Below are 25,126 nucleotides of genomic sequence, written 5' to 3' on the forward strand. Positions count from 1 at the left end.
TACTGAATTGTGCTATACAAATAAACTTGCCTTGCCTTGCCTTATTTGGTTTATTTTATGTCAAAAAAACCATCCCAACCCAGGTTCTGCCCCACCTTGCACTATTACGATTATGTTTTTATTGTTTTGTGCTTTTTTCTTTCTTTTTTTTACATTTCAAGTGCCTTCAGTATCATCCAATTTCTTTTTCTTTGAGAGAAGCTGCTCAGGATAGGTTATTGCCTCTCAGGCCTTTGACTATCAGATGCTATCGGCCATTGTTGTAAGAACAAATCCAGAATAAATGAGTAGAAATAAGCTGGGCCTAGATAACAAACTATTGGAAAATTGGATGTATATCAGTGAAAATTCATTTGTTTCATTCATTGAAGAGTCATGGTTGAAATCTCCAGAGATCCCCATGAAGCAGTAGGGCGTTGTGTTTTGTAGCATGGCAACGACTGACCTGGTGACATCATATCCAGTATCTGCAGACAACAGGAGTAAACTCTCAATAAATGACATGGATAGAACCCCATATTCAACAGTTAAATATCAGGGTGCAGATATGCTCTTTCACAGTCAAGATTGTTAAAGTAATTGGGAAGGTTAAGGTTGTGGGTTAGAAAACGCACATTTGTATAAGTATTACATCTACTATATATAAGATGGGTAAAAGGGCATCAAGATCATGTTCCTGCAACCATGTCTTGGTAAAACACATAGTACCAAATTCTTAACAGTCCTGATTTGTCTGCATTAGTGATAAAGCTCTTCCATTTTATGTGCCAGTGATCTAGTTTTCTCTGCGAAAATTCAGAGAAAAAAATGTTTTATTGTAGCCTATTACATTTCAATCCAAATCATTATAACCCATTTACATGCCCTTCCCTTCTGGTTTAATTCACCCATCTATCCATTATCTTTACCCATGTATATCCAGGATCAGGACTAGCAGACTTAACAGGAAGAGGCACCAGAGGATTGACAAGAAGACTTGCATTGACTTGCATTAAATTAAGTTAAGTTAAGGTTTCATGCTATGAAGCTGATTTTATTTACAATTTATGTCCTAATCTAATTCTTGTGTCCTTGAGCTGCTTTATATAGTTTATAGGGCTTTATAAATAAAGATTGCTTGCTTGATTGATGTAATTCAATTGCGAGCAGCAGGGCCTGGAGAATAACGTCATGACGTCACCAGCGCCAGTGCGCCTGCGCGTAATTACGAGGAAGTCGCGTTGACGGGATGTAAATAAAGAGGCTTCAGCGTTGGCTTGAGAAAACATGAAATAGCAGGCAAGTAATTCACTCATTATTCATTTATCAACTTATTGGTGGTCGTGTCTTCAAAGATGCGTGTATGGCAATTTTAAGAAAAGCTGTGTGTAGTTTATTTTGGTCTTGTTTGTGTGCGGAACCGTAACGCTATTACGCTAATGACGCTAGATTTGCTGAGTTTGCAAAGCTTAATGCGCGCAATAAAGTTAACCTTCCTGGTCAAAAGAGAGAGGAATATATACTGCATTTCGCTTAGTTCTAAATACATTAAAACATGTGTTTAATGTACATCCAGGAGGCTCTAAAATAAGCTCATTCTCCGACTTGAGCAGCTGCTGCCAACAGGACAGAAATGCAGAACTGCATGTTTTACTTCCTTTCACATATCAAAAGTGTCCACTGATCCACGCTCTCACACAGACAGTAAAACGATTAATAACAGGCAGTTAAACAGCGTTGAGCAATATTGTCTTCTTTTCCTCATATGATCATGTCAGGTTTCTTCTTGAGATGAAGTTTATGTCAGTGTAAATGCAGACAATGCAAGGGAAGATGAATGTATCTGGCACATTTCATACACAAAGACACGTCAAAGTGCTTTACAAGGGTATTACGTAGAAAAGAACAGATTAGAAAACCAATTAAGTTAGTAAAAATAGCATACAAATGCAGTTTGAAACGTCAGAAAAGAAGTAACATAAAACATTAGAAATGTACAATAAGAAAGGGTGCATGTTCAGATATGTTCAATAATATCTTAAAGTCAAATTAAGGTGTTTCAGTTAATTGCATTTGAAAAAGGTAAAGTATTTTATTAAGTTTAAACCACTGATCTATGATGTAAGTTGAGTTAAACCAACATACATGGCAGACGCTGTTTATCATTAATGAAAAGCATCTTGTTTGTTTTTTACATGACCTTTTTATCTCCTAAAACAGCTGGTTTCAGTTGATCCGGAGCACACTTTTGGCACTTAGGCTGGATTTTGCTTAGATATGCTGTGAAATAGAAAAACCCATCATCAAATAGCATTGTGACTTGTGTAAATGTGTCATTATTATAAATCTGCTCCAGGTATTGATGGTAAATGTACAGTAATTAAATTAAGTATAATTAGGTTCTATATAACTATTGCAGTTATGTCATTAAATTATTTTCTTTTAGTTCAAAAGTATTTCTTTTTTAATACATCCATATTTATTGGATTTGTGAGTTAGTTGGAATCTGATGACTTTTCAACTGCTCAAGCCAACTCTTGAGGGACAATGTTTCTCAAATGTTTTGTGTGCAAAAATATAACTTTGCAGAGCTACACGCAACTGTAGCTCTCAGGAAAAAGTGCAGCATTTCTCCTCTGGAATCCAGTGAGACAAGAAAAAGTGAGAAAGTGTTGGGAATAATTTCACATTTTCAACTTCAAACTCAATAGGGGCTCTCAGTTGATTTCTCAGTTATTTATTGTTTGGATATGTCCCACCATCTAACAGACATGATCCTTAAACAAACACACAAACACACATGAAACATCTGAAGAACATTCTGGAGTTTTGTATTCTCAAACTTTAATGTTTCATGCATAGAGATGTAAATCTATGCTACTTAGGCTCATTGATAAAAATGTGGACAAAACAGTAGAAATGCTGTTCCATCGAGATGTTTCACACTGCATTCTTCACAATGATACAGAAGATTTCCTGTCTGACCAGTATATCTAATTATTGTCTGACCAGTATATCTATTTACTGTCTGACCAGTATATCTATTTCCTGTCTGACCAGTATACCCAAACTACACTTGTTTGTAATCTGTACAGAGAGAAGTTGAGTATTTTCCTTCTTTTTTGTAAGTGGAACAAAATCACAGAGCTATAATTATAAAACGAATTACACCACATGATCCGATTATATGCTATTATCAGTGGTCAAATCCAAACCTCATGACTTTTGTGTGTTGTTGATGTTGTTTTATATAAAACAACAAGACAAATGTTTGAATGCTAGAATAACCCAAATTTGCTTAATATTCTAGTACGCTATCTGCTCTAACGCTTCCAGCTTCACATCTGTCAGTTTTCTAACTGAAGTTGGTCCAGATGTTGATTTCTGTGTAAATCTAAAAGCATAGTTTTTGAAGGGATTCAGTCCAGGGTCTCTTGAATGGCAGACTTCAGATTGTTACCTGTAATATCTGTCTGCATATTTCATGTGAACCAGCAGGGTAAACTCCATCCAGTTTCATTCCCAGCCATGGTGTGCTGCCGCTCCAGCTCCAGACTCTGCTCTCGCTCTTCAGCGTACACGCTGGCACTTGGCCTGGGCTTCGTAACGTTAGGGACCAGTCGCATCCTGCTGCTCAAATTCTCTGCCAATGCTGGTGGGTGACGGGAGACATGTGATATTTTTCATTGACAGATAAAAAAATAATTGTTATCTTCTCAAGTTCTTCCTATTTTGATATAATTAAAACAGTAAAATTTTTGCATACTACTTTTTTGTTTTATTTCAGAGAACAAGTATGACTTCCTCCCAGCATCTGTCAACCTGCTCGCTGAAGCGCTCAAACTGGTCTTCTGCCTGGTCATGTCAGTCAGAGTCATAGTCCAAGGTAAAGTTTATCATTGTGGCTATACATGAATTTTAGTATCCAGGTTTAGAAATATTCTTTTTTTTTTATATTTGTCTCTGTAAAAATGCTCACTCAAAAGGAATTTAGTGAACCTCTGCATGTGAAGTGCTTTGAAAAAGAACCTTTTGTACTGATTTGGTAATTTCAGATCAAATTTATTGAACAAAAACTTCACTTCAAATTTTGTGGACCCCAATAAGCTGTCTTTTTTTCCCTCAATAAAAATATTCTGAATATTCTGGGAGTATCCAGAGGTGATCCAGGATACTAATGCATGTATGGTTGTCTGTTAAGTCTCTTGCACACCATATCTGCAGTTATGATCAAGTGACCAAACAAACAGACCGTGGAAGTTGTGTAAACTACAAAGTTACATATATTCTGTAATTCAGTGGTCCTGTTTGTATCACTGGTTTCCCAGCATGCCTGGGGGATGCCTTCAGTTCAACTGTAAAATGGATTTTAGATCCGTGTAATAAGCAGGAAGATGTTTTCTGAGTTTGTCACTTTGTAGACAAATGTGTGATCTACTCACAAGCTGGAAGGGTTAAGACAGTTTTGGAGTGAATATGAATTTAGGCTTCAACAGTTTTTTTTTTTGTTGTTTTTATTCAAACTTCCATTGTGGCTCATGAATCAATTTATTTCACCTGAAATGTCATGAAGATTTTCTTTAGTTAATAGACAACAAAGCGATGGTGACCGCCATCTCCAGAACGATGAGGGAGTCTGATCATTGGCTGTTTCTGTTTATCCGCAGAGGGACGATCATGTAAAGAGTTGGGCTGTGCCTCCAGCTCCTCCTTCCTCATCTCCCTTAAGTGGGCCGTTCCCGCCTTCCTCTACTTCATGGACAACCTCATCATCTTCTATGTGATGACCTACCTGCAGCCTGTCAGTAAACACACATCTGCTCTGCGACCACCGTTATATATATATAAGTTCCTCATGATTCCTCTTCATAAAACCTGAACTGTGCAGTGTTCTTGTCAGTGTTTACATTTTCATATCAAACCTTTACTAAATGTCCCTCTTAGAGCACGCTGATGCATTGTGTGTCCTGCAGTGACGCGGCTGTGTAATCGCTGATCCTGCTGCTGTTCTTCTTGTCCCCAGGCCATGGCGGTGTTGTTTTCCAACTTTGTCATTCTGACCACAGCTGTTCTGTTCAGACTTGTGCTGAAGTAAGTTGTTCACTGGACGACACGCTTATCTTTTGTGATTTGAGATAACGCTGTATTTGTTTATGTGAGGTGACTACAGCCAGATTAATGTTTTCTGTGTGAAAAAATGTGCTCACTCATTTTTTTCCCCCTTTTCTCTATGTGATAGGTTTTTAAATGCGGAAAAAAAGCTATAGTGATGGACATATATATAAAGATATAGTCAGTTATGTGTGTATATAAAGATATAGATATGTGTGTATATATATATATATATATATATATATATATATATATATATATAATTTGTATGTATGTAGTTGAGTGAAACTCTCAAAAGTTTCCACTTTTTTGTGTGTGTATTATTTTCAAATTAATGTAAAATATTTAAAACATGATCACAATAAAAATGTGTTGATCCACCTCTTTCCCACCAGGAGGCGTCTGTCCTGGGTCCAGTGGGCGTCGCTGGTGATCCTCTTCCTTGCCATCGTTTCCTTGACAGTAGGATCAGGGTCTAGCCAGAACTCCATGGCGGTGCCGGGCCTTCACTCGAACCCTCTCTCCACCCCCTCCAACTCCTGCCTGCTCTACACGCAGCTCCTGGAGCAGATGAGGAACAGCAGGTAACTTCCCCATGACAAAAGTTGTTTTCTTGAAAGGAAGTCGTGTCTTGATTGCAACAACTTCAGCAGGGTATTCCTGAGAGCTGGGCGATATCGGGGGAAAAATTATGATGATTTTGTTTTTCATATTGGTCCATATCAATATTAGGATATATTTTCTCCTGATTAAAAATACAGGTGTTAAACAACAAAATATTTATTAGGATTCAATAAAATTACCATATTATTATTATTATTATTATTATTATTATTATTATTATTATTATTATTAATAATAATAATAAATTAAATTTTTTAATTTTTGTCGTACGGAGCAATTGCAGCAAATGATGACACTATGGAGCGCTGTTTTAATACTGTACATCGCTGCTAACTAACGGTAGTAGCAGCAGATGAGGTAGAGGCTTTTTCATACTGTGTTTCAAACGGGTTGTACCTTTTTAAGGTGGTGAAACAGGTTGGTTGTGTTTCCCGTCTTCGTTACCACTGAATGCTGCCATGTTACTGAGACTGTGTTAATCTGCTCCACATCAGTTTTCAGAAATCCAAACCATTTCCACGCAGCTGATGTTGAATAATAACCATAAACCCTCTGGAGTCGATGGGCGAGCAGGCGCATCCAAATCACATGACTGACTTAAGATGACGTAGGAGTGAGACGCAGCGCTGCTCAGTGTCAGTTTTAAATTGTGTCAAAAGTGCAGACTTCAAACTATAAACCAGTTTTTAAAATGGTGTTAATAGGCCAAGTAAGACTGTTTGGTGCAGTAAGAAGCAGTGAAAATAGGGCGTTCTCAGGAAAGCACTTGCAAACAAAAGAAGAAGAAAAAACACACTTTGTTCCTATTGGTGGAAAAAATGCCCATCATCAACACAAAAAACGTAGGTGTGATGCACACTGTGATGGTGAGCTTTGAGACGCCGTCTCCAGGTGGACAACAGGATGAGAGACACGCCTGGCGGTGTCAGGACTGTGATTTGAGCCGCTGTCTTCTGGTGGACAGGAAATGTTTTTGGAGTGGCACAAGTAATTTGTGTGGCGTCTTATTGTGACACCTGATGTAGATTTGGACATTTTAGGTCTGTTGTGTCACTACAGTATGACAATGGAAAAAATAGCTATAAAATTTCACGTGTTTGAGGGTGTGCTGAATAAAACTATACCAATCGAGGTGAGGTAAACCATTTTTAAGGTAGAATATAGAGATAAAAACGAAAATAGTGGAAAATGGCCAGTTATACCCAAATCTCCTGAGGGTTGAGGCCAGTACGGTCGGCTTCAGTCACCTTAAAGTTGAAACTCCCCGTTTCAGCCTCAATCTTCATCCCTCAGCCTCTATTCAGATGTCATGAATGCAGGAGAAGTTTGCAGCAAAGGTCATGTTGGTCTGTGAAGAAAAGGATTTATCCATTAATACAATTATCAGATTATTGTTGTTGTCTAAAAACCGGAGTATTGGATAACGGGGCACATCCACGAGTTAGTGTTTCATGAATCTCTGTGTTTTGCCTTTTTTTCTGCAGTGCCTCTGAATCATGGACATCGTTGATGCCGGGTCAGGCGTGGAGGGACGAGATAGCGGAGAAACTTCGATCTCTGGGCGTGGGTCACATCCTGCTCCTCTTCCAGTGCTTCATCTCCGCCATGGCCAACATCTACAACGAGAAGATTCTCAAAGAAGGGGATCAGCTCACTGAGAGCATCTTCATTCAGAACAGCAAACTGTAAGGAGACGCTTGTCAAGAGAAGACTGACGTGGAAGAAACAAGGCTGAACGTAGCATTAATTTTGTCCGTGTGCTGTGTGGTTTTGCAGATATGCCTTTGGTGTGGTGTTCAACGGTCTGACCCTCGTCCTCAGCACCGAGGCCCGAGGCCTCACCGTTCACTGCGGCCTCCTGCATGGACACAACGTTTACTCCCTGGGGCTGGTGCTGGTCACCGGTGAGTCGCAATACACTTTAAACCACATGAGTAAACACATGGTATAAAATATCCTTTAATATGCTTGTGAGCTTTCTTGCAGCAAACAGCAGAGTTCACATGAATATCAGGCCTGTGTGTCAGCTTTAGGATCATTGAACGCAATACTTCGGTAAACCAGATAGGAAGCAGTGTGACTGTTGTGGTGTTGGAGTTTAAAAAAAATAACAAACAAACTAAAAAGCACTTGTACAAACAATACAACCCTTTTTTATTCTTAATGCCTCTGTTTTCACTGCTGGAACAGCTGCTACTGACACCGGGGATGTTGCTGGTTCTTCTACGTGTAAAGTCACTGCAACATTTGAAGTGGTGCAGCAGCTGTAACAGTGTTATCCAGCTGCATCAACAGCTGTAACAGTGTTATCCAGCTGCACATCAGCAGCTGTAACAGTGTTATCCAGCTGCATCAACAGCTGTAACAGTGTTATCCAGCTGCATCTACAGCTGTAACAGTGTTATCCAGCTGCATCAACAGCTGTAACAGTGTTATCCAGCTGCATCAACAGCTGTAACAGTGTTATCCAGCTGCACATCAGCAGCTGTAACAGTGTTATCCAGCTGCACATCAGCAGCTGTAACAGTGTTATCCAGCTGCATCAGCAGCTGTAACAGTGTTATCCAGCTGCATCTACAGCTGTAACAGTGTTATCCAGCTGCATCAGCAGCTGTAACAGTGTTATCCAGCTGCATCTACAGCTGTAACAGTGTTATCCAGCTGCATTAACAGCTGTAACAGTGTTATCCAGCTGCATTAACAGCTATAACAGTGTTATCCAGCTGCACATCAGCAGCTGTAACAGTGTTATCCAGCTGCATCAGCAGCTGTAACAGTGTTATCCAGCTGCATCAGCAGCTGTAACAGTGTTATCCAGCTGCATTAACAGCTGTAACAGTGTTATCCAGCTGCATATCTACAGCTGTAACAGTGTTATCCAGCTGCATCTACAGCTGTAACAGTGTTATCCAGCTGCATCTACAGCTGTAACAGTCTTATCCAGCTGCGTCTACAGCTGTAACAGTCTTATCCAGCTGCACATCAACAGCTGTAACAGTGTTATCCAGCTGCATCTACAGCTGTAACAGTCTTATCCAGCTGCATCTACAGCTGTAACAGTGTTATCCAGCTGCATCAGCAGCTGTAACAGTGTTATCCAGCTGCATCTACAGCTGTAACAGTGTTATCCAGCTGCATCTACAGCTGTAACAGTGTTATCAAGCTGCATCAGCAGCTGTAACAGTGTTATCCAGCTGCACATCAGCAGCTGTAACAGTGTTATCCAGCTGCATCAACAGCTGTAACAGTGTTATCCAGCTGCATCTACAGCTGTAACAGTGTTATCCAGCTGCATCAACAGCTGTAACAGTGTTATCCAGCTGCATCAACAGCTGTAACAGTGTTATCCAGCTGCACATCAGCAGCTGTAACAGTGTTATCCAGCTGCATCAACAGCTGTAACAGTGTTATCCAGCTGCATCAACAGCTGTAACAGTGTTATCCAGCTGCACATCAGCAGCTGTAACAGTGTTATCCAGCTGCATCAGCAGCTGTAACAGTGTTATCCAGCTGCATCAGCAGCTGTAACAGTCTTATCCAGCTGCACATCTACAGCTGTAACAGTGTTATCCAGCTGCATATCTACAGCTGTAACAGTGTTATCCAGCTGCATCTACAGCTGTAACAGTGTTATCCAGCTGCATCTACAGCTGTAACAGTCTTATCCAGCTGCGTCTACAGCTGTAACAGTCTTATCCAGCTGCACATCAACAGCTGTAACAGTGTTATCCAGCTGCATCTACAGCTGTAACAGTCTTATCCAGCTGCATCTACAGCTGTAACAGTGTTATCCAGCTGCATCAGCAGCTGTAACAGTGTTATCCAGCTGCACATCAGCAGCTGTAACAGTGTTATCCAGCTGCACATCAGCAGCTGTAACAGTGTTATCCAGCTGCATCAGCAGCTGTAACAGTGTTATCCAGCTGCATCTACAGCTGTAACAGTGTTATCCAGCTGCACATCAGCAGCTGTAACAGTGTTATCCAGCTGCATCAACAGCTGTAACAGTGTTATCCAGCTGCATCTACAGCTGTAACAGTGTTATCCAGCTGCATCAACAGCTGTAACAGTGTTATCCAGCTGCATCAACAGCTGTAACAGTGTTATCCAGCTGCACATCTACAGCTGTAACAGTGTTATCCAGCTGCACATCAGCAGCTGTAACAGTGTTATCCAGCTGCACATCAGCAGCTGTAACAGTGTTATCCAGCTGCATCAGCAGCTGTAACAGTGTTATCCAGCTGCATCTACAGCTGTAACAGTGTTATCCAGCTGCACATCTACAGCTGTACAGTGTTATCCAGCTGCATCAGCAGCTGTAACAGTGTTATCCAGCTGCATCTACAGCTGTAACAGTGTTATCCAGCTGCATCAGCAGCTGTAACAGTGTTATCCAGCTGCATCTACAGCTGTAACAGTGTTATCCAGCTGCACATCTACAGCAGTAACAGTGTTATCCAGCTGCACATCTACAGCTGTAACAGTGTTATCCAGCTGCATTAACAGCTGTAACAGTGTTATCCAGCTGCATTAACAGCTATAACAGTGTTATCCAGCTGTACATCAGCAGCTGTAACAGTGTTATCCAGCTGCATCAGCAGCTGTAACAGTGTTATCCAGCTGCATCAGCAGCTGTAACAGTGTTATCCAACTGCATCAGCAGCTGTAACAGTGTTATCCAGCTGCACATCAGCAGCTGTAACAGTGTTATCCAGCTGCACATCAGCAGCTGTAACAGTGTTATCCAGCTGCACATCAGCAGCTGTAACAGTGTTATCCAGCTGCATCAGCAGCTGTAACAGTGTTATCCAGCTGCATCTACAGCTGTAACAGTGTTATCCAGCTGCACATCTACAGCTGTAACAGTGTTATCCAGCTGCACATCTACAGCTGTAACAGTGTTATCGAGCTGCATCAGCAGCTGTAACAGTGTTATCCAGCTGCGTCTACAGCTGTAACAGTGTTATCCAGCTGCATCTACAGCTGTAACAGTGTTATCCAGCTGCATCTACAGCTGTAACAGTGTTATCCAGCTGCATCTACAGCTGTAACAGTGTTATCCAGCTGCTTATCAGCAGCTGTAACAGTGTTATCCAGCTGCATCTACAGCTGTAACAGTGTTATCCAGCTGCACATCAGCAGTTGTAACAGTGTTATCCAGCTGCACATCAACAGCTGTAACAGTGTTATCCAGCTGCATCTACAGCTGTAACAGTGTTATCCAGCTGCATCAGCAGCTGTAACAGTGTTATCCAGCTGCACATCAGCAGCTGTAACAGTGTTATCCAGCTGCATCAACAGCTGTAACAGTGTTATCCAGCTGCACATCAGCAGCTGTAACAGTGTTATCCAGCTGCATCAACAGCTGTAACAGTGTTATCCAGCTGCACATCTACAGCTGTAACAGTGTTATCCAGCTGCATCAGCAGCTGTAACAGTGTTATCCAGCTGCATCAGCAGCTGTAACAGTGTTATCCAGCTGCATCTACAGCTGTAACAGTGTTATCCAGCTGCATCTACAGCTGTAACAGTGTTATCCAGCTGTATCTACAGTTGTAACAGTGTTATCCAGCTGCACATCAGCAGCAGTAACAGTGTTATCCAGCTGCATCTACAGCTGTAACAGTGTTATCCAGCTGCACATCAGCAGCTGTAACAGTGTTATCCAGCTGCATCAACAGCTGTAACAGTGTTATCCAGCTGCACATCTACAGCTGTAACAGTGTTATCCAGCTGCATCTACAGCTGTAACAGTGTTATCCAGCTGCACATCTACAGCTGTAACAGTGTTATCCAGCTGCATCAGCAGCTGTAACAGTGTTATCCAGCTGCACATCTACAGCTGTAACAGTGTTATCCAGCTGCATCAGCAGCTGTAACAGTGTTATCCAGCTGCACATCTACAGCTGTAACAGTGTTATCCAGCTGCATCTACAGCTGTAACAGTGTTATCCAGCTGCTTATCAGCAGCTGTAACAGTGTTATCCAGCTGCATCTACAGCTGTAACAGTGTTATCCAGCTGCATCAACAGCTGTAACAGTGTTATCCAGCTGCATCAACAGCTGTAACAGTGTTATCCAGCTGCATCTACAGCTGTAACAGTGTTATCCAGCTGCACATCAGCAGCTGTAACAGTGTTATCCAGCTGCACATCAGCAGCTGTAACAGTGTTATCCAGCTGCATCAGCAGCTGTAACAGTGTTATCCAGCTGCATCAGCAGCTGTAACAGTGTTATCCAGCTGCATCTACAGCTGTAACAGTGTTATCCAGCTGCACATCAGCAGCTGTAACAGTGTTATCCAGCTGCATCAACAGCTGTAACAGTGTTATCCAGCTGCATCTACAGCTGTAACAGTGTTATCCAGCTGCATCTACAGCTGTAACAGTGTTATCCAGCTGCATCTACAGTTGTAACAGTGTTATCCAGCTGCACATCAGCAGCTGTAACAGTGTTATCCAGCTGCACATCAGCAGCTGTAACAGTGTTATCCAGCTGCACATCAGCAGCAGTAACAGTGTTATCCAGCTGCATCTACAGCTGTAACAGTGTTATCCAGCTGCATCAGCAGCTGTAACAGTGTTATCCAGCTGCATCAGCAGCTGTAACAGTGTTATCCAGCTGCACATCTACAGCTGTAACAGTGTTATCCAGCTGCATCTACAGCTGTAACAGTGTTATCCAGCTGCATCTTCAGCTGTAATAGTGTTATCCAGCTGCACATCTTCAGCCGTGTGGTCGTGTCCATGCAGTTCTGGTGTGGCTTTGCTGTCGTGCACCCGTCGTCTGAACCGTAGCCTTTGGTCTTCTTCATCACCGTAACTACACAATGTTTCTGGAACCGTATACTGCGTACTGCACATACAACGCACAAAGCAACATTATCCTGCGTGCTGGTTAGGCGCTTGTTGATGGTTTTTTCAATTTCAAAAATGCCCACAGAGTTGAGTGTAATCCTTGGATGATGTGATTCAAAAAGTCAAGATATGAATGTTACCCAGTTGTATGATGCACTTGCGTGGGACAGGTCACATTATTAACAGTTAATGATCTATTTTTAATGTTGATGACGTTGTCTGCACAGGGACTCAGTCAGTCAGTGAGATGTTCAGATGTGCATAGTTCTTTGACATCACAGACCAAATAACAATTATCTGGTGTAATTATCCAGCGTTATCTTTATTTCCATCTAATTTCACATTTTGTTATATTTTCAGGGGTTAGAGTGGAGATACTAACTCCCTTAAACTGGTTGCTTCTGCATATCTGTCGTATCTTGACCAGTAAAATGTCAGCAATGTCACATAGACTTAGGGAAACCGTAAACGTGTCCATAAAGGGGGTGGTACATGTCCTTTATTATGGTTTTAGGTTAATTAGACATACATGACAAAGCTGAGAGCATCTGAAGAAGTCACCCTCCCCTCTCTGCTCTCCCAGCTGCCCTAGGTTTATCTGTGGCCTTCATCTTAAAGTTCAGAGACAACATGTTCCACGTGCTCACTGGCCAGATCACCACCGTCTTGGTCACGGGCCTCTCCCTATTCCTCTTCAACTTCCGCCCCTCGCTGGACTTCTTCCTCCAGGCCCCCGTGGTCCTCCTGGCCATCGGCATCTACAACGCCAGCCGGCCCAAGGACCTGGAATACAACCTGCAGCAGGAAAAGCTGCGGGTCATTAATGGAGAGGTGTTCGAGAGGTCCAGAGGGGTAAGCCCACACACTCCCGTACTTCACTGTTTTAGGGCTGGGCGATATATCGAGATTTTAATATATATCGATATATTTTCAAACGCGATATGGTACGAGACAATATCATTTATATCGTTTTAAAAAAAAAAAAAAAAAAAAATATGATTTTGATATAGCTTATTTTGTGACAAATTGACTTGTGACAAATGTTTTTGTTATTTGCACAACTGTCAACCTCAGTGTTTTATTTTATTCAAGAAGCATTTTTATTCTATATATGCAGGCAGTTTATTTTTATTTCATTTGTTTTATACATTTTGATATTGTGCAGACCTGTGTGACATTTGGCACGAGGCATTGTATTAAAACTGACAGTTTTTTTAAGGGTTTGCCTCAGAAAAAAATTAAGCTAACAGAGATGCTATGCTATAATGCTTTGGGGGAAACCCCAATTATGGCACAGAAAAAATATCGAGATATATATTGAGTATCGCCAGTCAGCAAGAAAATATCCAGATATGACTTTTGGTCCATATCGCCCAGCCCTTCACTGTTTCACTCCGCTGGACCGGACGTATGGATGCCGTCTCTCCTCCCACACACAAGTTCTCTGAAGGAAACCGGACTCTCATTTTTCTATGATGAGATTTTTGTAGGTGCAGGAAAAAAAACCTGAATCCCTGTAATAAAAATAGCATCCAGACTCTCTGGGGCTACACTTCACTTCATTCAGTTAATTGTTGGGTGGGTTTTGATTTCCCAGTGCAGGTCTCTGTGGGGTGGGACTCGCCTTCATCATGAGGGCCTTCTCCCAGACATGACTCAACATCTGTTGTATGTGGCAGTGAACTTTCCGAGGCATTCTTCTTCTTTGGGAGATTGCTAAAGAAAACAGGCAGCAGGTCTGCAGCTGCGGCTTTAAAATGTAAAGCATTTCCCCCTCTGTTCTCAAGGCACTGAAGGCTCCCCACCACGGCCCGACTCAGAGAGCCGGTGTTTATACCAATGTGTGCTCCGAGTCTGCTTGATTTCAGCCGCCTTTGTATTGATTCTGACCCGCCGTTTGCTGTTGCAGGACGGCGAGGAGCTGGAGCTTCTGAGGAAGACCAACACGGAGAGCGAGTCCGAGGCAGAGTCCATTTAGATCAGAGATACGGCTCGACCACAGAGCGGAGGACTCAACTGCTGCTGACGTTCAGCTGGGCAGAGACAGTCGCACGCTCTCAACGTCTTGGTTGATGTGTTTATTGTAACTGTCAGCGGGTAAAAACGACAGTTTTGAGGGTTTGTGAGACAGATTCAGCAGGGACACCTTTGACAGCTGGGGCTATATTGTATATTTTGAAATGTGCCTGTCAGAGTGAAACAGCTTGTTGCACTGTATGTTTATGTGTATGTATGTATGTGTGTGTGTGTGTGTGTGTGTGCGTGTGTGAGCGTGCGTGGGTGTGTGTAGGGACATAAGTGGCAATACGCTATCAAATGGGAACATTGTTTGTAAATCATCCTTCAGTGATTCTAACTGGATGTGGTGGTGTCTGGCTGCTCATCAGCGGCCACATTCCATGCAAGTTTATTATTTAAAATGGCTTCAGAGGGATTTATAATCCATCTACGAAAAAACTCCACGGAGCTCAGCACAAATCCACCGATTCAGTAACGTTTGTAGAATTGTAAATAATGCATTATCAGATCTTTAGGTGCCGAGTAATTAACAGATTTTCTGTTGGAGATTCATGGTAACTTGGTTTAAAAAGTGACTCGTAGAAACCCGGGGCCTCATTTATAAACCACTGAAGAATCAGAAGGTGAACTCGCACGCAAAAGCTGGGCCACATAAATAAGAAATTGCACAGGCTAGAGTCACCACATATCTTGCTCCATTCGTTCTACAAATGGAACGTATTTTGACTCTTTGATTCATATCAGTAGGATTTAAGCTGTATAAACTGTTGGTATCGAAGTACTGATATAAACGATAATGATGCTGATGCTGCTTGTTTTATTTGTATTGTCACGCCTTTTTATGAGGTTTGGCTGATGTGTGAGAGGACTTGTTTTTTCCTCCCTCGCTGCTGCAGAGCAGCTGCAGCCTAAACCACAGCTGGAAAAACTGTGGGAATTACTTACTTAACTGTAACTGAAAACAAGGGACTCGTGCATGAATTCATGCAAGTTTGTAAACTAGAAAAACTTCCTTAAAGGTTGAATAAGGGACTCATATCAATTTGTAGCTCAGAAGGCCTATTGTCTCATTCAGTGGGTACCTCGTTACCATCTGCTAGCCGCCTGCCTCATGAGGACAGCATTTAAAAACAAAAACCAACAAAAAAACTTGTCTTCTTGCTTGTAAGTAGGAGCAAAAGGGAGTGGAGGTAGCATGTCCTCCAAACCATGACAAACACTGCTCCAGCCAATCACCAGCAAGGATGGGGTTCACGCACATGACCAAAGGGGTGGGGGAGGGGATGAGAGAGTTCATGATGGAGCGGTTTCTCGGGGAGTGCAGGAGTGAGGGTGAGGGAGGTGAAGAAGGAGAAGGAGCTAGCTCTGTATTTTGTCGATGTTTTCTACTAAATGTCTGCAGATGTAATGTCAAACAGAAATCGCTTACCCTGCCTTTAAATTGGTGTTTTCCTATTAGGAATAAATGCATCTCTTATTTCACAGAATAACACTGTTTAAATAGATGTTTAGACATTTTCTTTTCTCTAAAACCAAATTTCTTTTTAAATGACATTAGTACTAAAAAAAAAACATTTGGAGTAAAGAAAGTTTAGTAGTACTGATACATAAAAGCTTTATTAAAATTACCCCACCATTGACACTTCAAGCCGATCACGCATGTTGCACTTCATGCACAAGTATTACCAGGACGACCTTTGTAGCTTACAAAGTTTAGCTGTGCAGGTGATGAAGATCGTGTGAACTCCAGTGCTTGCTCTGCGGTGATTTTACTTGTGTGTGCAGTGTTTAAAGATACTAAAAAGGATTGATCTTCTTTAGTGGGTTGCTTTCCTGACTCCTGTTACCTGCATCATCCCTTCATTCCAGCTGCTGCTGCAGCCCCACATCTGGAGAGTCAGGACTGATTTTAAGACTGAGCTGATTAAATGACATAACACGTATATTACTGTAAGTCTTAATGTTTATCGTTGAATGAATCTGTATTCCAGCCTTCAGTTCACCGCTTCACTCTCTGTGCCTCCGAAGTGTTTGCAGGCGTGGGTCAGCGCTGCTGCCCCGGTCCACACTCCCCCCATCGCACAGTGTGTGTTTACACAGCAGTTATAAATGGGGCTCCTGATCTGTGAGCTTGAGCATAGTGGACCATTAATTCCTGAACCTGAAAGCACAACCTGCTCTTGAAGTTTCTTCTGATGTCTTTTCTTTTGAACTGTGAAAAATGAAGAACTCTGTTTTTCTCCCATTTCAATTTCAAGCATTGCCATTTGTCTGCGAAATAAATCTTTTGAACAATATCTGCTTCATTTTGCGACTAATTCAAAGTGTTGTTCATTTATATACAGGAACTTTTAACTGTTTAATCTTAAAGAAATATTGTTGCACAGCATGCATTTATAATTATGGAAATAGTGAGGGGGGGTAGGGTTATTTTTTGATACAAGAACCTGGGATTGTCTATGTCATGATAAATCAAATGTTTGACCCCTTTATTATCTGGCCACTAGGTGGAGATGTAGCTCAAAATAAAATCCACTTACATTGAGTTGATACATTGTACACAACAAGCGATGCTGGTAGTAACACATATATTTTTATTTATCATATTGCCAACAAAGTATAAATAAGAACATCGTAGAGCAATAGAAACTTTACAAGACTGAAATAATGTGACAGCTTTAAAAAAAAAAAAAAAAAAATGGTTACAGCACATCAAATGCGAGAGATGCCCAATAAATACATCTTATTTGAACCTGTTATCTACAAAGTAAAGGAAGGTCTGTGCTGAAAATCTGAATAAGTACATTTAACCGAGAGGTGAAGATGACTGACGAGATGCAAGCATGTCTGAAAACTTAAAACACGTAAGGAACACAAAACATCCCCCGGGCTCACCTGAACATGCACTAACCAGCTCTGATCAAAAGACCCTGGAACATGAACATTACCTGCAGCCACTACTGACTGGATGTGAAGGAAATGGGTGGGTTGAAGCAGTTTTAAAGGTTTCCGCTAAGTGCTACAAGACGATCAAGGAGCCCACTCGATCTGCGCCGACTGCCGGGTGGAAGGCGAGGAACGGTCACGGGCCGTTGGCTTAGTAACCGTAACCCTGGTGATAGCCGTCCTGATAACCGTGTTCATATCCGTGCTGATGGTAGCCGTAGCCCCCGTACTCGTCCTCGGGGCATCGCATGCCGAGCGACTGCTGGATGGCCATTTCCTGTCTGCGGAGCTGCATGGAGTCCACCAGGTCGTAGATGTTGGCCATGGACCACATGGGCGAAGGGTACCAGGACTTCACGTTGCCGTCCTTCCCCACCAGCAGCATGGAGAAGTATTCTGGGCTGACTTGGAAGTAGTTTCTCATGTCCTTCACCAGGGTGGCCGAGAGCCCCTCCCGCTCAACGGTGGCAGAGCCTAGAAGGAGCGGAAACTCAGGTTAGAAGCAGTACTGGAGTTGAGGGGGGATGAGGGGGGATGGCATCCCCCCCTGAAATAAAAAATGGTCAAAATCATCCCCTCTGTAAAACTGCCATCCCCGCTTTCCATCCCTTATGTCATTTCATCAATGAATGTGGTTTTACTGCTATTTCAACATTTAGAGCCATCACCAGAAAAATAACACCAGAAAAATAAATTATTATACAATTTTCACCTGTTTCAAGTAAATTTTCACTTGAAATATGTAGGAAAAATCTGCCAGTGTAGTGGGACAAGAATTATCTTCTTATTACAAGCAAAATAATCTTGTTCCACTGGCAGATTTTTCTACTTATTTCAAGTGAAAATCTATTTGAAACAGGTGGAAATTGCTGTTTTTTCAAGTGATGAGTCTTGTTTTAAGTGTAATGAGATTTTTTTTAACTAAAATGAGACATTTTAACTAGAAATAAGACAAATATTCTTGTTAAGATTTTGAGTTTTTGCAGTGATCCATTTTACTTATCCTGTGAAGGACAAAGTCATATTGATAAGTTCAGAAAAGTGTTTTTTATTTTTGTGTTTTGATATATTTGATGTAAGCCCAGTGGATATTTAAAGCTTACAGAAGGCTGCATTTAACTGCTGCTATGTCATTCCTGCAGTATTTCTGCAGGTGGTTTGGTCAGTGCTATTATTTGTAATATATTATATTATTTGTAATCAGCACAAATTATCTGTCCCCATATGATAAAATCCACCATCCCCCCTGATTTCTTTTTACAACTCGAGTACTGGTTAGAAGTGATGGAGAAGCTCTTCTCACACAGCCGTGGTGTAGCTTTATGTGACATCTTCATCCTGAACGTGACTGCCAGTAGGCCAAGTCCTTCTCTGCTGGCAACATCTTTAGTTTCTGGAGTCCTGCACACGTCACATCCATGTGTTTTCGACAAGTACGTTTTCTTTTTTGACAAAGTATGTGAAGGAGATTCTCTGTACCATATTGATCAGAAGTGGGATGGAGGACAACACCGAACTGGTTGACCCGAGGAAATATTTGTGTTTTAGCCTGAGCGAATACAGTCACCTCAAAAGGAAAATGGTCATGCGAATGTTTGAAGAGGCAGAGGTGTACTACAAAGTGAGATGATGGGTTCCCTAGAGTCACAAGTGTGTCCCTTTTTAATCTGGCAAGATTGCCATGGTAACTGATGCTTTACACGTGTCCCACTCAGAGGAGGTTTGTAGATGAAATCCTCTGTAAATCCCAGAGAGTCATTTCAGATCATAACCAGATCCTCCAATCAAATCTGACTTGTAAATGAATAGTGGCGTAATCTTTATCTAAACAGCGCGCATCATGTGGAGGCGGTGCTGATGAAATACTTTCTTTAATCATAATGGAATGTTTCATTGACACATTAATGGATCAGAAGATTGAGTCTTTTTAGTCTCTGGAAAATGAAACCTTATGAGCAAAGCTCGGTGCTGATTTAATGACTAACAGAGTCCAGACAGATACACACGTTGCAGACGGCCGAGTTGCATGTCTCGCCTGGCCGGCCGTGCCAATCAACAGAAATCCCCAGCCCTTTTCTTCGGTACAAAACATACCGGTCTAATCGCGGCATGGCAGGTCACAGACTTTGTGCGATGACTCGTACAGGAGCGTCAAAGACCCGCTATGCTAACCAAGGAAGATAGCTGCAAAATTAATGGATTGGATCAACACGTTTTTACTGCATAAGCGACAAGTCGTTCACCAGCGTTCGTACAGCATTTTGGATGTTTCTTGTCAACACTAGTCTGGTTGCAGCTGTCTGGACGCATTTAGAGGCTGATTCTTAATAGCTAGATAGTAATAGCTCTGGAAATATAGTCTGAATCCAGAACAAGACTAATTGTTTGTCTCAAAAAGAAAAATATTAAGGATGTGCTGGTCGGACTATCGTACATCAAGCAGTTATGAAGGAAGGAATTACATCAGAATGAGCTTTTTGCCTCAGGTTACCAAGGAAACCTAAATCTATTCAGATGGGGCTGTAAAATAATGTAATCATGCAAAAAAGACCATTTTCAATGTTCAGATTTACAGATCTTAAAATGCAGCCCCGTTTGCACAGCAACACATCCCTCTGATCCTCTTTTTTATGGATATAAGCTTCTGAAACTTACTTAGTGCAACATTTTCCACAATGCCTGTGTAATGTATACTGTAGTTTTTAGACTCAATGATAGACTCTGTCATCTCATCCCAGTTTATGTTCCCACTCATGAACATGCCACAAGGGGAAAACAACTTTTAAAGGGAAAGAAAAGGAAACTGAAATGTAAAAGTTTCAGTGTAACCTGCAACGGTCCAAAAAATTGGAATGAGCTTGGTAGTGCTATAAAAGAGTCTGGATCTCTCTCAATTTAAAAAAAAAGACTAAAACAAAAATTGTTATTAAATTATGTCTCTTATTAATTTTTTTATGTACCAATACCTGATGTATTATTTTTATAAGAATATATTTGTATCTAGGAAATCTGAGGAGGTCTCAGGGTTTTTTTTTTGTTTTTTTTTCCTGTGTATTTTTTTCTTATTTAGGTTATAAAGGTTATTATACTGTATGTATATGTATTATATGTGTCATTTATAGTTGTTCTGCTGTGTGACTGTTCATAAGCTACAGTAGCTTCTGGGGAGTCCCATTTTACAAACCTTGATTGATTATTATCTGTATTTGTGCTTTTTAATCATTTGTAAATAAACTCTAAACTAAACTAAACAAAACATCAAATATTACGCTGATGTTCACGAGTCAGTGACCTGGTGCTCAGGTCCTGTGGTTTCAGAACAAGCCCCGGTCCTCCGCCCTCCACCACCGGCCTCCACACTTGGCCTCCAGCGTTTGTGCTGATGTGCAGTTTTTGGTTTCCATCAAACGCAGCGCTGTGCATCGTGGCCAAACAGCTCCACTTGGCTCGTGTCTGTTTGCGTTTCAGAAGTCGTGCGGTCTGTGCGGATGCAACTCTGCAAACTTAAGCTGTGCTGACATCTTACTTCTGAGGGAGAATATTTTTATTGCCAGTCCTTCCAAACAAGCCGTGCTTGTTAAGCCTTTCTAACTGTACTGTAATGAACTTTTACATTTGACATCCCAACTGAGGCCGCGTAGACGCTGAAATGCCGCTCTTGGGTCTTTAGCTATGTCTTGGGTCTTTCACGTGCTAACCTTGGGGTGAACTTGCAGAGTCGTTAACTTTTAGGGATATTGCAAACCCTCTTGAATGTTTGGTATGCAATTGTATGTCTGCACATGTACGTGTACCGTCTGAGCAACACATGACGCGGAGATGCAACAGTTCTGTGTGACAGACCATTAATAACATCGAGGACTAATCCTGGAGTTAGAAATTGATATTGTGAGAGGGTTCTTACCATTGATTGGATACAGCTCCAAGACTCCGCCCATGTCTGCCGTCTCCGTGCCAACCAGCTTCAGAATGGCGATGTGCCGCAGACCTGTATGGACATGACAGACACATGCAGACATCTTTAGAACGGGAACTGTGTGCCAGTTATTACGCCGTTCCAGCTGTTTCTGATCCGCGAAGCCTTCTGCTGATCCGGGCTGATTGTTTATTATTGGAACCATCCTAAGCGCTGGTTTCTGGGTACAAGGAGGAGAGTGTGGTGGTGGTCCTGACAGTCCTGCCAAGAAGCTGTTTCCTCTGAAGTGCAAAAGCCCACATGAAACAGGGGAGAGCGTTGGCTTCAGTCAGGGAGCGCCAAGTGCTGAATACCAGGATCAAACCTCTCAGCCCAGTCAGCGGGACCAGCCTTTGTCTGAGGCCTGGGAGGGGCGGGAAGGAAGGGACCAGCTCTGGGTGCCAACCAGGCCAAGATCAACACGTGAGGGGGGAAAGAGTCTCCACACAACGCAATCTGGACCTGCTGATAAGGAAAGACATGCTGTTTTTTCATATCAGTTACATGACTCACTAAGATTTAAACCTCTCTGATGTTCCACCGCACTTTTCATTAAAGTTTCATGAAATACCCAGGAAATGTCACCTTAATTCAAAGTTTCTGGCGGTTCCTGTATTAAACTTTGACTGCAAATGCAGTTTAGCAGGTTTCTTCTAGCTAACAGTGTTGAAACTGTTATCTCATAACTGACAGCTTTTCCATACCGGCCCCCAGAGACTTTTAAAAGTCCTAGTCGTAGAGGTTTTTCCCAAGCACCGGGTCCTGGAAGAGTCCAGGAGAATGACTGGAACTTCTTTCTAAAATGATGAATTGTTGAAACTGTTACTAAATGCTTTATCGTCTTTAGAAATGTTTAATCCATCTAGCGCCGTTCAGTTAACTTGTGTGGCACCAATCTACAAGTCATATAAGGACACTGCATAGAAAAAGTTAAACAAGCTCAGTAAAAGTCTAATTAAATTCAGTTCAATTCATTTCAGTGTAGCGCATTTTTATTATAATTGTTTTGAAGAAATACCAGATCTTAAAAATGTTTTATTGCCTATCATTAAGAAAAAAGAAGCTGTACTCAATCAGCTCCCTTTGATGCTGCATTGATACTCACTGCTTAATTCAGGCCATGTGAGCCGGGATAATGAACACAGATGTGGCTTATTTGATTTGAGATTTAATCTAAAAAACTAATAAACACATGAGTTGCTAATTATCATGTTGTGAGTGCATTTGATATCTTTATTTAACTAGTTAAAAAGCTTAATGTTTATCTTTTAATCAAAAGTGATTGGTTTATTAGTTGTCAATAAACTGGCAAAGTCACTCCCTGCAAATAATTAGAAATAAAGTACTGCAAGATGTTCATCCAGCCGACTCGCAGCAGCCAACTTGCTTTCAGAGTTGTGCAACAGCATAAAGGATTAAATCTGCTCTGGAAATATCATATTTAGTGAAATTAAGAGTGCTTGAATCCATCCATCCATCCATCCATCCATCCATCCATCCATCCATTCATTAGGAATGGGCGATATTTTACTGTTCACAATAAAGCGTCAAAAAAATTCCCCACGGTAAGAATTTGTCATCTCGCGGTAAAAACGATAAATTCACGTTGATGACGTTTTTGTGTAAAGATGGATTTAAGGAAGGAAGGAAGTAAGGAAGGAAGTAAGGAAGGAAGGAAGGAAGGAAGGAAGGAAGGAAGGAAGGAAGGAAGGAAGGAAGGAAGGAAGGAAGGAAGGATATGAGCCAGAAAGAAAGAAAGAAAGAAATGAGCCAAAAAGAAAAAAAGAAAGAAAGAAAGAAAGAAATTAGCCAGAAAGAAAGAAAGAAAGAAATTAGCCAGAAAGAAAGAAAGAAAGAAAGAAAGAAAGAAAGAAAGAAAGAAATGAGCCAAAAAGAAAAAAAGAAAGAAAGAAAGAAATGAGCCAGAAAGAAAGAAAGAAAGAAAGAAAGAAAGAAAGAAAGAAAGAAAGAAAGAAAGAAAGAAAGAAAGAAAGAAAGAAAGAAAGAAAGAAAGAAAGAAAGGAAGATAAATTCCCGTTGATACGTGTTTGTGTAACAAACATGGCGGATCTGAGTCATTACAGTTTTGCAGTAGGCTACAGGTGTTACTCATTTAATTGTTTTTTATTAATTCAATCTAATTGGTGTAGTTTAGTAGCATTTAGTATTCTTTTAGAGCAGTGTTTTGGGGACTCCAAGACTGAATGTGGTGATATATTTATAGTTACAAAGATGGAGTTGAATTGGTATTTTTTTTATCGTCATTTTTATCGTTATCAGGATAAATGCCAGAAATTATCGTGATACATCCATACGTCCATACCGCCCTTCCCTACCATCCATCCATCCATCCATCCATCCATCCATCCATCCATCCATCCATCCATCCATCTATGCATCCATCCATCCATCCATCTATGCATCCATCCATCCATCCATCCATCCATGCATCCATCCATCCATCCATCCATCCATCCATCCATCCATGCATCCATCCATCCATCCATCCATCTATGCATCCATCCATCCATCCATGCATCCATCCATCCATCCATGCATCCATCCATCCATCCATCCATCCATCCATCCATCCATCCATCCATCCATCCATCCATCCATCCATCCATGCATCCATCCATCCATCCATCCATCCATCCATGCATCCATCCATCCATCCATCCATCCATGCATCCATCCATCCATCCATCCATCCATCCATCCATGCATCCATCCATCCATCCATCATCCATCCATCCATCCATCCATCCATCCATCCATCCATGCATCCATCCATCCATCCATCCATCCATCCATCCATCATCCATCCATCCATCCATCCATCCATCCATCCATCCATGCATCCATCCATCCATCCATCCATCCATCCATCCATCCATCCATCCATGCATCCATCCATCCATCTATGCATCCATCCATCCATCCATGCATCCATCCATCCATCCATGCATCCATCCATCCATCCATCCATCCATCCATCCATCCATCCATCATCCATCCATCCATCCATCCATCCATCCATCCATCCATCCATCCATGCATCCATCCATCCATCCATCCATCCATCCATGCATCCATCCATCCATCCATCCATCCATCCATCCATCCATCCATCATCCATCCATCCATCCATCCATCCATCCATCCATCCATCCATCCATCCATCCATCCATCCATCCATCCATGCATCCATCCATCCATCCATCCATCCATCCATCCATCCATCCATCCATCCATCCATCCATGCATCCATCCATCCATCCATCCATCCATCCATGCATCCATCCATCCATCCATCCATCATCCATCCATCCATCCATCCATCCATCCATCCATCCATCCATCCATCCATCATCCATCCATCCATCCATCCATCCATCCATCCATCCATCCATCCATCCATCCATCCATCCAGGAACTTCTGTTATCTGTGTTCAGGTCCAAACCTCCCTCTCTTTGGCTTCCTCCTCCAGCAAGTGTTACTCAGCCACCCGAGAGTTCAAATCTCTCCAGTGTGTCCTGGTTCTGGGACCAGCGCCTCTTTCTGGCTGGACGGGTCTGGGACTCCTTCCCAGAAGGCATCCCGGGGGCATCCTAACCAGACGCCTGAACTCCT

At 41.8% G+C, this 25,126-nt stretch overlaps 2 protein-coding genes across 3 annotated transcripts in view; one reads left to right on the forward strand and one right to left on the reverse strand.

The window, feature by feature from the left end:
- The first annotated feature begins 1,199 nt into the window (after positions 1–1,199).
- slc35a5 (solute carrier family 35 member A5) lies at positions 1,200–14,993 on the forward strand. Of its 2 annotated transcripts, none has more exons than XM_061723246.1 (10): positions 1,200–1,278; positions 3,475–3,634; positions 3,767–3,865; positions 4,647–4,780; positions 5,003–5,070; positions 5,487–5,675; positions 7,200–7,400; positions 7,492–7,619; positions 13,156–13,424; positions 14,482–14,993. In XM_061723246.1, exons 2-10 carry the CDS (start codon positions 3,508–3,510, stop codon positions 14,548–14,550), a joined length of 1,284 nt encoding a protein of 427 aa, XP_061579230.1. In that variant the 5' UTR covers positions 1,200–1,278; positions 3,475–3,507; the 3' UTR covers positions 14,551–14,993. The 2 variants fall into 2 exon arrangements, with proteins under 2 accessions (XP_061579230.1, XP_061579229.1); XM_061723245.1 differs by having other exon boundaries at positions 1,209–1,278; positions 3,478–3,634.
- Positions 14,994–17,165: 2,172 nt separating this feature from the next.
- Positions 17,166–25,126, reverse strand: part of ccdc80 (coiled-coil domain containing 80) — a 35,729-nt gene continuing 27,768 nt past the window's right edge. Inside the window, exons 9-10 of the mRNA XM_061723247.1 lie at positions 21,442–21,525; positions 17,166–18,011 (exon numbers count right to left, since the gene is read on the reverse strand). Coding sequence (XP_061579231.1) covers positions 17,689–18,011; positions 21,442–21,525 — 407 coding nt within the window. The 3' untranslated portion in view covers positions 17,166–17,688. The remainder of the gene's footprint in view (positions 18,012–21,441; positions 21,526–25,126) is intronic.

This window comes from Cololabis saira, chromosome 6 (genome assembly GCF_033807715.1).
Source record: "Cololabis saira isolate AMF1-May2022 chromosome 6, fColSai1.1, whole genome shotgun sequence".
Lineage (NCBI taxonomy): Eukaryota > Metazoa > Chordata > Actinopteri > Beloniformes > Belonidae > Cololabis > Cololabis saira.